The 14,015-nt window shown below is 33.8% G+C and overlaps 1 protein-coding gene across 2 annotated transcripts; it reads left to right on the plus strand.

Annotated features, from left to right (window-relative positions):
• The first annotated feature begins 5,849 nt into the window (after window positions 1-5,849).
• On the plus strand, window positions 5,850-9,027 carry LOC148851749 (putative clathrin assembly protein At1g03050). 2 transcript variants are annotated; one of them, XM_088946271.1, is made up of 3 exons: window positions 5,850-6,083; window positions 6,923-7,618; window positions 7,697-9,027. In XM_088946271.1, exons 2-3 carry the CDS (start codon window positions 6,976-6,978, stop codon window positions 8,824-8,826), a joined length of 1,773 nt encoding a protein of 590 aa, XP_088802397.1. In that variant the 5' UTR covers window positions 5,850-6,083; window positions 6,923-6,975; the 3' UTR covers window positions 8,827-9,027. The 2 variants fall into 2 exon arrangements, with proteins under 2 accessions (XP_088802397.1, XP_088802398.1); XM_088946272.1 differs by having other exon boundaries at window positions 5,881-6,083; window positions 6,950-7,618.
• The last annotated feature ends 4,988 nt before the right edge of the window (window positions 9,028-14,015 follow it).

The raw sequence follows: 14,015 nt of genomic DNA on the forward strand, positions 1-14,015 counted from the left end.
TGCAAAACCATGGCATTGCAAATGATTTGAATTTAAATTCTAACCTATTTTTTTTATCAAATTTTAGCTATTTTGTTTGGTTTCGGTATAAATGAATAAAATCTATAACAAAATTAAACGAAAATTTGCATTTTTTTACATTTGCACTCCATGCACTAGTGCAAATAAAATTGCACTGCAACCAAACACAGCCTTGAGAGCTTTATGTTCAGGTTGAATTGATAACCCAACTACTGTTATTACCAGGGTAAAGTTGGATATTTGTAACTAATTGTTTAAAGCATTTGGTGTTTGGTTAATAAAATGTGCTTTGTCATTTGGAAAGGAGTTTGAATCCCCTCCTCACAAAGTGTTACTCACACTGACCTCACGGCACATTTCAGCCATGCATCTGGAACATCTCCATAATTGCAAGTTTTTATTTATGGGGAGATATTCCTATTGGAAGGCTGAAATGTGCTGTGAAGTCGGTGTGAGGCGCATTTTGTGAAGAGCATATCCGATCCCTTAAAAAAATTGTAAATCATAGGATGAAAAGGCCCTGTTTGGTTCACTTCCAGAAACTCATTTCTGAGGATAGGGAGTGGCTCATGTCTCCAATGTATGGTGTTTTATTCTTGCTAAATAAAAAAAGAAACCAACTACCAACCTACTCAGATTTTAACCAAATGGGAGGTCGATTACATATCGACAGGCAGGTCGGTTTAAATTCAGCTGGAATGGGATTTCATTTCTAGGGGGTGGGGTGGCGGCCATTCCCTCAAAAGGTCTGTCCAACCAAATAGTTGAATAGGAATGGGCTATATGGTCGATTTTGATTTGGATTCTAAATCCTTATTCATGCAAACCAAATAGGCCCTAAGAAGGTATTAGTGAGTGGCACTCTAAAAGTTCAGGGTGGGTATTTGAAGTATCGTATGTATTTGTCCCCAAAGAAGGTTTTATATATCATCAGTCTAATGTTCATGTTATTAGAAAAGCAGAATCAGAATTGGAAAGATAATTTTGATAAACATGTCAAATGCATGGATACGCAAGATCAAATAAATCCATAAAAAACAGTAACCTTAATATATTTGTGAAATTTATTCTTTAGTAGTTTATGTGAAGTGTGATGAGAAACATTGGAAATTGATAGAAATAAACTATGCATGCATGTCTTGAAGACCGATATAGTTCTTATTAATACTTTAACACGTTAATTTAAATAATCAATTATTTTTCAAATTAATTGCCTTAAGGGAAAATGTTTGAGAGTTAATATGTAGAGCATTTATGCATAACAAGTACTTGAAGCGTGTGTTCATTTATGTAGAGCCCATATATGTATATATATATATATATATATAACAAAGCAGTCAAATTTTTTTGATTTTTTTTATTCTGTCATTTTTTAAACAACCAATGAGATGTACTTTCCCAATAAACAAAATAATCTCCTCCTAAAATTTCTCCTAAACTATCTCCCCCACTATCCCTCACTTTCTCCAAAATTATATCTAATTCCTATTCGTCTTCTAAATTATCTCTACTTTCAATTTATCTCCAAAATTATCTCTAATTCCTATTTATCCTATCCCCTACTTTTTATCTATATCTATGTAAATAAAGTTTGGATTAAAAAATTAATTATTATTTAAATATTCTAACAAAATTATATAATAACTTTAAAATATTTATTAAAAACACAAAAATAATTTTATATTTTTACAAAATATATCATGAAATTATGTACTAACACTTTAAATTATGTTTTTTTTTTCGGATTATCAATTTAAATGTTTCTAAAATATTTAATAATATGTAATATCTTTAAATAAATAAAATTAAATGAATAAAAAATTTAAAATATTTTGTAGATTATTTAAATATTTAATTAACTAAATATTTATCATAAATAGATTTTAAATAGTTAAAATAACGAAATTATGTAATAAATTTAAAAAAAATTCTTCAAAGTAGAAAATCATTATAACATAATATTGAAACTAATAATAATTTAATATATTATAAAATACTATTATGTAATAATAGTATAAATTATGATTTTATGGATAATTAAATTCAATAAATAATTAATATTTTACATATTATTTAGGTATTTAATTAACTAAATATTTTAAATAACAAAATATTTAACATAACTAGATTTTAAATAGTTAAAATAAAGAAATTATGTAATAAATTAAAAAAAAATCTAAAATGTTGAAAAATTATTATAACATAATACTGAAATTAATAATAATTTAATGTTTTTACATAATGTTGTAAATAATTCATTTCACTTATATCAAGTAACAGTTTGAGAAAATAAATTTCAAAAAAATAATATTTATTAATAATAATTTTAAACTCTTAATCTGTATTTATTATATAATTATATATACTAAAATTAATATTTATAGTGTTTTGTGATAAATGTATTTTCAATGATTATGTATAAATTTATTTTATTTTGTTATTTAACAGAAAATTTTCAACAATTATTGGATATTAAATTACTATTATTGAAATTTTTAAATTTAATTTATTGTTCTTATTGTATTTTTGTTATAAGTTATTAATTAATATTTATTAGAGATTAAGCTATTATTTGAGATTATACTATTTATTAACTAAGTTAATATATTTTTAGTACTTATTGTATTTTTGTAATTTTTATATTTTTCGTTATCAATATATTTTCAATAATTGTGTATTTTTTCTATAAATTTTCAATAATTATTGGAGATTAAACTATTGTTATTTATCAAAGATAAGACTATTAATTTAGTTGAAATTATGAGTGTTCATGAGTTGGTTTGGTTTGGTTGTAGCCTATTTGGCCAACCAAATTGACCTAGTAAGGTTAGGGAGTTGGTCAGATGAAACCTACTCACCTTTTATGAAAACTGACCCACTTAAGTTGTATCGGTTTGGGTCGATTTTTTTTTGTTTGGTCAGTCTGTTCAAAAGATTTAAACTTAAAAAATTAGTTTATTTTTAAAAATTATAGTATAATTATTAAAAAATAAATTTAAAAATTAGATTTATAACCTAACTGAAATTAGTTTATTTTTTAACCAAAGCCAACCTAAAATATTAGAAAACCAATCAACTCGGGTTAGTTGGTTTTATCAGTTTGATAAATAAACCTAACTAAAATTAATTATTGTTATTTTTATATTATAAAAATTTTATTAAAAATAGTATATAAAAATAAATAATTATTAATTATTTAAAAAGTTAAAAATATAAAAAAATTGTATACTCTTATGTGTTTCTATTAGGGTCATTTATTAGAACACACTTTAGGGATGACAATTTTCTGCATCCCCGACGGGGACCCGACTTCCCCAACCCAATGGGGTTGGGATGTGGATTGTTTTGGCGGGGTGGGGATTAATAGGAATCCTCGATCGAGGTCAGGGTCGAGGTTGGGGATGGGGATTAAGGTCCCCGCCCTGCCTCGACCCCAATTTTATATATATATATATATATATATATATATATATAAATCATTATTTATAATTTCAAAGTTTTATTTATTTAAAAAAATACTATTATCTAAAAACATTTTGGGGATTTGGGTCCCTACGGGGAACCCATCCCCGTCGGGGATCAGAGATGGGGGTTAATTTCAGAATTGGAGTTGGGGACGGGGAATATGATCCCTACCCCGTTGCTATTCCTGCACACCTTATAGTTTTATATATTTACTTAAACCTACGTTATAGTTTTCATTTTACTAAAACATCCCATATATTTTACAACTTATTTACTTAATCATCTTTTATTAAAGAGTGTTTGTTCTGTCATTAAGCCCATGATTTTTTATTCCAAAAATACCCATAACACTTTTTTGTATAAAAAAAATAAAACTGACCAAATATAGCCAATAGAGTGGTTGCCCGTGTCTTATAAAGTGCAAAAATGATACTTTTATTTTTATTTTCTTTTGATTGAATTTATTTAAATGAACATTAGAATCAACACTGTCATTTTCCACTGTCATCTAATGGAAGATTGATTAAATCCATTGCAAATTATAAGTGGTGTTTTAGTAAAATGCTAATTATAGGATAGATATTAGTAAATCCATGAAACTATAAGGGGTATTTTAGTATGTGACCCTTTCTATTATTTAGCTTTCACTTAATAAATCTTGTTCGCATGGGTCCCCGCTAGTTTGAAAGTTAAATTGTAAATTGATTGCTTTTCAACCATAAGGCCTTGTTGTTTAAGTATCAGAAAAAAAAAAAGAAAAAAGAAAAAGGCTTTGGGGTTAAAATCTTTGTATTGCCCATTGTATCGGTTGTATATATTGATACAGATGAATATGATACAACGGAATGACACTTAAATTAGGACATTTCACCTGTATCATAACGTTTAAGGTTGTGTTTGATATCAATGCTGTTTATTCATGAAACGTTTGGGATTGATCAATAGAAATAGGAGTTAAAATTTGAGTTATCATGTCACACAATCATTTTATGTGTTTCTTTGTTTTTTTTTTTGTAATTATATTATTTTCTTCATTTTATGTATTTTTTTTTTCATAATTATTTTGCAATGGCATATATACAATGGAAAAAATTAGAAAGTTGAGGGCAAAGTTAGAAAGAAAAATCGGGCTTTGACTAAATTGCAACATTCTCATGTTTTAGTATGGTATAGAAATTTCTATGATTTTCTATGTTTTTTTTTTGTAAATTTTCTTTGTATTTCTTTTTTTTTTGTAATTTATATTATTTTCTTCATAATTATTTTGCAATGACAATATATACAATGGGAAAAAAAAAAGAAAATTGAGGGTGAATTTGCAAAATAAATTCATGGTGTTTTGAGCGAACCAATTGCAACATTCTCATGTTTTTTAGTATGGTATAGATATATATTATAGCCTAATAAACTAAATTCTATTCACTATTTCTTTTCTATCATTTTGGAAATTGAATTTCTTTCTAACAAGAAATACCAAGACATGAATATAAATCAAATGTATCCAAAGCAGTCAATTCAATTAGAAGAGGAAACTGGGTGGTTCGACAAAGACCTACCTAATCAGAACTTGAGTTGGGTCAGTCTTTCTACAGAAAAGGAAAAAAAAGAGTTGGGTCAGTCTGAGGATCTATCCACTGTATAAGTGGACTTGCATTTTTGAATTTTTGGATTCCATGGTCATTGAAAGTGATGCACTTTTAAATCCCTTTCAACTTTGAAAACTATCTCGCAGATGTGATATGCCATCATTGAATAAGATCAAACCTGGGTTGCCCGGATGGAAGACAAGACTCAATCTAGGTCCAATTGCCCAATCCTAAGAATTGGGCCTATAGCCTAATGTTGGACCAAGTTTGCTATGTCCAATAAAGGCCCAGTCTGCATTGAAATTTGACATGTACGTATGTATATATAGTTGGATAGGGTTCAAGTTGCCTAAGAGCTAAGCCCAGTCCCAGCCCAAAAAATAAGAAAGCCCAAAGTTTCAAATCCAGACTTAAACGGAGGATAAAAAATCCAAGTCCAATTGATCGTTTGAGGCTTGAGTTGGAACCGCTCAAAGTTGCATCACCTTTTAACTGTAACACTATATTTGGTTTAGTATTGATATTAGGAAGGTTGTAAGCCAATTTCATGAATAATTTCTTGTGCTCTCATTTATTTTTAGTGTATAGGAGGAAGCAGAGGTGGCCCAGGCCCACTAATTGAAGGGTTTAGATTGACGCAAAACCGTCAGGTAGAACCGGTCAAGGGTGGTGATGAATTACCAGTCCAAGACAAATGGTCGACATTGATGCAAAACGTGGCTAATCTCTGTCCATGGAAACCCCGGTTTTTGTTGCTACGTTAGGGTGATTCGTGATGTAGTTACAATGCGGGTTTGCTTTAATTTTTGTAGAAATACAGAGGGAAGAGAAGATAAGAGAAGAGAAGAGGGAGAGGGAGGGAGAGACAAGAGAAGAGAAGAGAAGAAAGAAGAGCTGAAATTAAAGCTATCTTTCTTCTCTTCTTCTTGATTTTCTTTCCTCTTTCGCTTCTCTTTGATACATTTTTTAGCCGTTGAATAATCTACCGTGTGCCACCATTACTTTTAGCAGGTAGTTCTTGTCATCAACTTCTTCATGCTTTGTTTCCTATTCTTCCATTTTTTTGTTCTTACCAATGATACTATTGAATATGTTTTGATTTCATGTTTAGCTGAATATTGTATTATTATTATTATTATTATTATTATTATTATTATTATTATTGGTCATTTGTGAATGAATCTATGGCGTATTCACTCTTGACCAATTCTGTAGCCCGTTGTACACACCTCTGTTTGTATCGCATTCTATTTCACAAATGGATCGGATATATCTGTTTAGTCATATAATCAACTTGAAAGCATTATTTGTTTATTAATTGGATCAAATTAAAATATTGCTTGATCCAATTCTATTATATATGTAACATATTATTTTTTAGATCTAAAAATCTTTAAAATTAAGTTGGATTTGGCTTTCAGAAATAAATTTATTATTCATTTATTTTATATTTAATTTTATAAATTTATGCTAATTTATATATAGATTTACTGATATTTTAATTAAACCGAATTTGAATCTATGTTTTATATATCCATGGTACATTGCATATTTCTCATATTGTTATCAAACAATCAAAAATCTATGTCACTATATATAAGGCTGTGTTGCTGTGTTAGATTGAAAATTGAAAGAAAACATATTTATATAGGTTTTCATTTTTCATACCTTTTCCTTCCTTTTTCTACCATTTTCTTTCAAACCAAACACAGCTTTAATATTTTTTCATATCCTTCTATCTTATTTCTCATCAAATCGAATACAACTTCAGGGGGCAAGGTTTATAAATACAAAATCGAAAAAAAAATGAATGAATAAAAATTGTGACGTTTTGGAGCTGTTTATTACAGGTTGACCATTTTGCCCTTTTAATTTAGAATAATACCAAGCCCTCAACTTTACAATGGCTCCGAGCAAGATCCGCAGAACCCTGGACGCGGTGAAGGATCGGACCAGCATAGGCCTGGCCAAGGTGAGCAGCAGCCATTCCTTGGCTGAGCTCGACGTGGCCGTCATAAAGGCCACCCGCCACGACGAACATCCCGCCGATGACAAGCACGTCCGAGAGATCCTCAGCTTCACTTCCTACTCCAGAGCCTACATCACCGCCTGCGTCAACATGCTCTCCAGGCGTCTCAGCAAGACTAAGAACTGGACCGTAGCCCTCAAGACCCTCATTCTCATTCATCGCCTCCTCTGCGAGGGCGACCCCGCCTACGAGCAAGAGATCTTCTTCTGCACCCGCCGCGGCACTCGGCTCCTCAACTTGTCCGACTTTCGCGACGCTTCCAAATCCAACTCCTGGGACTTCTCCGCCTTTGTCCGCACTTTTGCCCTCTACCTCGACGAGCGACTTGAGTATCGTATGCATGGTGGCAGGCGTGTTCGTCGCAAAGCGTTTAGAGCCGACGAGGACAATGAAGAAGATTCCCCGCCACCGCCGGTCTGCACCACTCCCGTCCATGAGATGAGCACCGAACAAATCTTTGCAAGGGTTCAGAACCTGATGCAGCTCCTTGAACGTTTCCTGGCATGTCGACCAACAGGTGCAATTTGCGCGCTCATTTGCTTTAATTTCGTGCTGTTATTGACTGAGAATTGAATTTGTGTTTGCCGATTGACAGGAAAGGCGAAGAACAACCGGTTGGTGGTGGTTGCTCTGTACCCAATACTGAAAGAGAGCTTCCAAATATACTATGACATAGCAGAGGTAATGGCAATCTTGGTAGACCGGTTTATGGAACTTGCAGTCGCCGGCTGTGTGAAGGTGCATGAGATCTTCACCCGGCTATCCAAACAATTCGACCAGCTTGACATATTCTACAACTGGAGCAAGTCGACCGGGATTGCTAGGTCATCCGAGTGCCCGAAAGTTGAAAGAATCCTTCCAAAGAAGCTCCAACTCATGGACGATTTCATCCGTGATAAGTCCATCATGTCTCAGAGGACACCCAAGAGACAAGATCTTGAGATGCTTATCGTGGAAGATCAAAGGGTACATGCAGCAGAAGTTGTAGAAAACTTGACAAGAATCAAAGCATTGCCGCCACCTGAACATTTTTCTGAAATCAAAATCGAGGAAGTAAAGGTGAAGGAAGAGGTTGAGCGAAAGGAGAAAGTCACTGAGAAAAGCAACCCTCAACAAGAAGCAGATTTGTTGAATTTATGGGACGATGCAGATGCAGCAGTTGCAAGCGAAGAGCATGGAGAGAAATTGGCTCTGGCCTTATTCGATGGCACCGCAGCATCGCCGGCAGTACCCGCATGGGGAGGATTCACATTGGGTGGTTCCGCAGACTGGGAGACGGAATTGGTTGAATCGGCCAGCAATCTATCAAATCATAAGTTGGAGCTTGGTGGAGGTTTTGATATGTTAATGCTGGATGGAATGTATCGACAACAAACAACGGCTTATGCTCCGACGACCATGGGTAACTATGGAGCCGCCGGGAGTGCAAGTAGTGTTGTGTTAGGTTCTTCCGGGAAGCCGGCAATGCTGGCATTACTCCCACCACCGGATTCCTGCAATGGTGCCACAGAGGTCTATGGCGATCCATTTGCAGCTTCTCTATCAGTGCCACCGCCTCCATACGTGCAAATATCGGAGATGGAGAAGAAGCAGAGGCTACTGGCGGAGGAGCAGTTCATGTGGCAGCAGTATGCAAGGGATGGAATGCAAGGGCAGCTTGGACTGGAGAAATTACAGATGAATCCTTACAACATGGGGGGTTATAACTATGCGTATATTTATTGATGAATGCTTTGGATGATTAGGGTGTAAAGTGATTTTGGGACGGTAGATAATGTGGGAGGGCAATTTGGTATTTTGAAAGGGCATTTTAGTTACTACACCAAAGCATTGGTGGCCAAACCTTTTCCTAGGGTCTACCATGCAGAAGTCCAAAATTTTGTAATTATTACATCCCGGGTAACAAAATCCGTTTTTTATTCTTTATTTTCCAAGTCTTCATCATCTAGCACACGTGGCACTAGAATAAGCAATCTTAATCTTGAGATGGATAAGTGATGTATAAATTGGTAAACATATGGAATTAGGATTGGACGTAATCGATGTGGGATTCCTTCAAAATAAGCTTAAGGCTTCACTAATATAGGATATTTACTAAATTACCCTTGCCAAAATAAATTAAAATTGAATGTTTTCACCTGTTCATGTTATTTTAGAAATGATTGTTTCAGAATGAGAATTTTATTTATTATTGTTCAGGAGTAACATATACGTTTGGCAAATTGTTTTTTGAAAATGATGCCGATATAATTAAGACAAAATATGGAGATAAATTATAAAAATAAAATTGTAATAAAGAAAAAAAACAAGGGAATGAACTTCTTGAAGTGTTGATACAGATTTTCTTAAATTTAGTGTTTTTGAAGATTTGATGTGGATTTTTTTATTCCGGGCTTCATGTTTGATTTGCTTTGAAAGATGTTTTTCTAAGAAGTGCCATTTTGTAGTGGCTTGATCTTCTTTGGAAAGACTAAATTCAAGTGTGTTGTAGAGAACTAAAAAAATTTCCCTTCTTTCTTCTCTCTTGATTTTGAAGTTGTTGAAGTTTGCACGAGCTTGTGGTTGCTTACAATCCTCAACTGTTGGTGTGTGAGAGTTTTTGCAATGTGATTGTTGAAAAAAATAGCATTTTTCTTCTTAGGCAAGTCTATTTATAGCTAAGGGTTAGGACTGCCACCTCAGTCCACTTATTTAACCAATCCCATGAGAGTGGGGTGTTGGATTAGGATTAATTCCCATACATACACCATTATATAGGAATTAGTAGTTTTGCCACAAGACCACCCCTTTACTATAAGACATGGGCTTAATTGGACTTAATACACTTGGATCCTTGGGTCACCAAGTCATATTTATGTAGACTTGGGCCTTAGACCCATGGAGGCCCATATTAACTTGGGAGGGCTACCATGTATTTAAGCCCATTTATTTGGCTTAAATATTCACATGTCTACAAACAAATTTTTGTTCTATACGAATATAAATAACATTTGGGTAATGAAACTATTTCTTAACATCAGTTTTGCAAATCCACCCACATTAAGTCTAAAATTAACCATAAAAGCACATAGTGATGCCTTCATGTCGTCAACACCTAATCCTTGATCACTTGAGGATCAAAACAAAACATACAAGCTATAAAACAAAAGCCCAACATGTCATGATGCAACAACACCTACAAGCAGTAATGACTACAATCAATCCCTATTTCGTGCAATTGATTTTTTTCGCACTTAAATATGTTTGCCACCATCATGAGGTATGAATTGGTTTACACAAATGAGATCATGCATTTTCGTGTGCCTACTTATAAAAAGACTATTACTAAATACCCAAAATATTTTATTATAAAAACATATAACCGATAAGAGATGTACCACTCCAATAGGGCATCGATAGAACCACAATCCATAATTTCTTTCCATTTTTGCCATAAACAGATGCATCCGACCATGTCCACAAGCACAAATTGGGCGTTGAGTCTTGACTTCCATACTTCATAAAAAACAAGCAAAACAAAACACAAGCACATTACATGTAAAGGTTATCAAATGTACTTAACGAAGTATCATTTATGCAACCCATTCGTAACCAAAGTGTCATTCTTCTAGTCATTGTTACACTACCAATTTACCAAACCATACAAAATAAATGGAAATCAAACTAAAAAACAATCATCAATCTTATCTCTCTTAATTTCATTTCGGACAAAATTATGAATCACACATGCAACTACCACTATCTTGCATTGTATTCTCAAAGAAAATGATGGCATGAGTTTTAAGATTGGAAATCTTGCTTTCAATACACCAAAACACCACTCTATAGTGTTAAACTCCTCTCTCGCACCTCTTGCACGTCTTTGTCTTCGAAAATTGGACAAATGGTATCTCTCTCCTCGAAATGGCACAAAACACAGCTAAATATTTATCACATTTGATGGAAATCCAAAAAGTGGTAAGAAATTTTAACTTGCGGTGGCAGAGGAAAACTGACATATCAAAACTACATACGCATAATACATTTTGTGTGGTAACTTGCTTCCTACCACGATACGGGATTTGTTGGTTTGATGGCACACATGCATGAATATGTGTCCCATCTATGTCACCAATATAATCCTAAAAAAATGAGAGAGAACAATTAACTCAAATATCAATGATATGGTATAAGTCTTAATAATCATGACCTTAAATGTGAATATTGGCTTACTTCATGATCAGTTTCTACATCTCCCTGTGCACTAGATAGAGTTGTCCCGCCCAAGGATCAGCGGTATTCGAAAATCTAATTTCGAATTCGATATTCGACATGATCGAATTGAATTCGGGTAATTTAAATATCTAACCGGTTGAATTTGGATGTCATATTCTTACTGAATAGTTAATCAAATTTGAATTCGGATATGACCTGATTCGATTCGATAAATATCTGAATTTGATTGATTATTTAATTCTTATATAATATATAAAATATTTTATATAATTTATATCGATAAAATATTTATTTTGTATATTTATTAATTATCTAAAATAATTAATTAGTTGAATTCGAATCAATCGAATATTCGAATATTTAATCGGATTCAAATTCGGATATCGGATTTTCTAATCAGATTCGAATTCTGATATTGTATGATCCGATTCGAATTCAATCCGTTTACATCCTTAGATATGTATCGCATTGGAGCCTTCCCAATACACCCCTATAGGGGGTGTTTTGGGTTGACGGGTTCAAAGGGTAGATCGGCCTTAAACCAGCCCTTTTAAACCAATTTAAAAATATCAATAAAAAAACCATAAAAATAGTACCAATATAGGCTGATACACCCTATCGGCGTATCGCCCTGTATCAATATTTTGAACTATGATCCCACCCACAGCAGTTGTATCACCATAAATATTACATAGCTACGGCCACATGGGACAACCAGTAGTGTGAAATTGCTTTGCCTTCAAATGGTCCTGAAGTCCATGATAATATACAACATTTCATTAGATATTGTCTATGAACCCAATCGGTTACTTATTGTATTATTAAAAAAAGAAAAATCAAAACAAATTCACCTAGATATATGCATCCCAAACCTCGTCATCAACCATCATGGTACGAGTGGTCGGGTTATATCCAAACTCAGTGTGCTTAAGTAACTTCTCAATTTCCCTGTATACCAATCTAGTTTGTTAAATTTGTTTACAAACTGAATGGCTGAATAATCATTACCAGTCTGCTCACGAAATTGCTTCTTAATGACATTTTGAACTTTTCACGAAACTACGTGCCTTGTTGAAGGTTGTGGTTGGTCGATTTCCCTTCTTGAACTCTTCAGGCATCAAGGTGATAAATACCCTCTCATCGCTCACACTCCATCTTGCTGCATCATAATGCCTGTCTTTTTCATCATTAGCCTGACTTGTAGCAATCTCGTTTCCCTTTTTGACTTGATGCCATCTCTTTAATAACCCATCACATATCACTCCATACTTCCATAGTTCTAGAAACATTCTAATAGAGATGTTATAACACGACATGTCAAAAGCTACCATAGAGATGTTACAAAAATCCAATAAATTAACTAATAACATAAAGTTTTGACTCTTTTGTCCACCAATACCACCTTATCTCACTAAATATTCTGCATAACTAAAGAAGAAATACCCATTACTTGATCCTTGCCCATCACCCAATGTTGGTCCTAGTTATTAGAGTCTTGGAAGGGGTAGTCTGGGTATTCTACTAACCTTTGGCATCAGCTTGTTTTAGTCATCATAATCAACTTTTAATTGATAATTAATAAAAAAAAACAAAGAAAAGAAACTGAAATCCCCATCAGCTGACAAGTTTCGGTCATGATGGGTGTGAGCTTATTTGCAACAGCTTGTTTTAGTCATTATAATTAGTTTTTAGTTGATAATCAACAAATAAAAAAAATTGAGAACTGAAATCCCCATCAACTGAAATCAAACTTTCGGTCATGATGGGTGTGGGAGATTGTTCCGTTTGATTTGCATCATCTTGTTTTAGTCATTATAATAAACTTTCAGTTGATTATCAACCACAAAAAAAAAAAGAAAAAATATTGAGAACTGAAATTCCCATCAGCTGAAATCAACTTTCGGTCACGATGGGTGTGAGAGCTTGTTCCATCTGATTTGCACCTTCCTGTTCCATCTGAAATCCCCATTAGCTGAAATCAGCTTTCATTCATGATGAGTGTGGGAGCTCTGAAATCAACAAACATCTCATTTAATTATATAGTGGAATGGGTTTCTTGAGTTACATGCATCCAATTAATGGAGGTGGTGTTGAAGCTCTCTCGAGGACCAATCACATGCTTTAAAAAGTGGATTGTTTCTTTTAATGGCTTTACAATTGTTTCCAGGGCCAGCTTGTGCAGCTATCACTGAATACATCTAAAAGCCCATCTTTGCGTCCTGATCTTCTTTTGGATAGCTTCGAATTCTGAGTATTTTGTTTCGTTTTTTCGATGAGGGGAAAGAAGAAGCCCAAGCTCTACATCTACCTCAAGGTCCTCAACTCCATGTCTTCTTCCTTTGGTGGAGGTGGCAGCTCAACCAACACAGTGGCGTGGTGGCGACTCGGCTGCAGTAGCTGAACCCAACATTTGTGTTGGGGGTGGTGGTTCTCGGAAGGATGAATGGGCCTCGGAGTTTCAACCTATTCCAAACGTACAGAGATTGTTAACGGCAGCACCAATAGAGTGGAAAAATGTAGCTTTGGAATGAAGATTGGGAGGGTATATTTCTTGAAATTTTTAGCTTTGCTTAGCCAAGAAAAATAGCTTTTCCGATGATCATGTGTGACATAGATGACCCATCTTCTGGTTTTAAGCATTCATTGCAAGGTGGGGGTTCTTCGGAGTTTGAAGGCAATGTTGGGGGATTTGGGATCGT

This window comes from Nelumbo lutea, chromosome 5, assembly GCF_056320005.1.
Source record: "Nelumbo lutea isolate HS-2025 chromosome 5, American lotus-T2T, whole genome shotgun sequence".
Taxonomy (NCBI): Eukaryota; Viridiplantae; Streptophyta; class Magnoliopsida; order Proteales; family Nelumbonaceae; genus Nelumbo; species Nelumbo lutea.

Excerpts from the sequence above, each read along its gene's own strand:
- LOC148851749 (XM_088946271.1), top strand. The coding sequence starts at position 6,976 with ATGGCTCCGAGCAAGATCCGCAGAACCCTGGACGCGGTGAAGGATCGG. Across the intron at positions 7,619-7,696 it reads CCTGGCATGTCGACCAACAG|GAAAGGCGAAGAACAACCGG; the intron begins GTGCAATTTGCG and ends GCCGATTGACAG.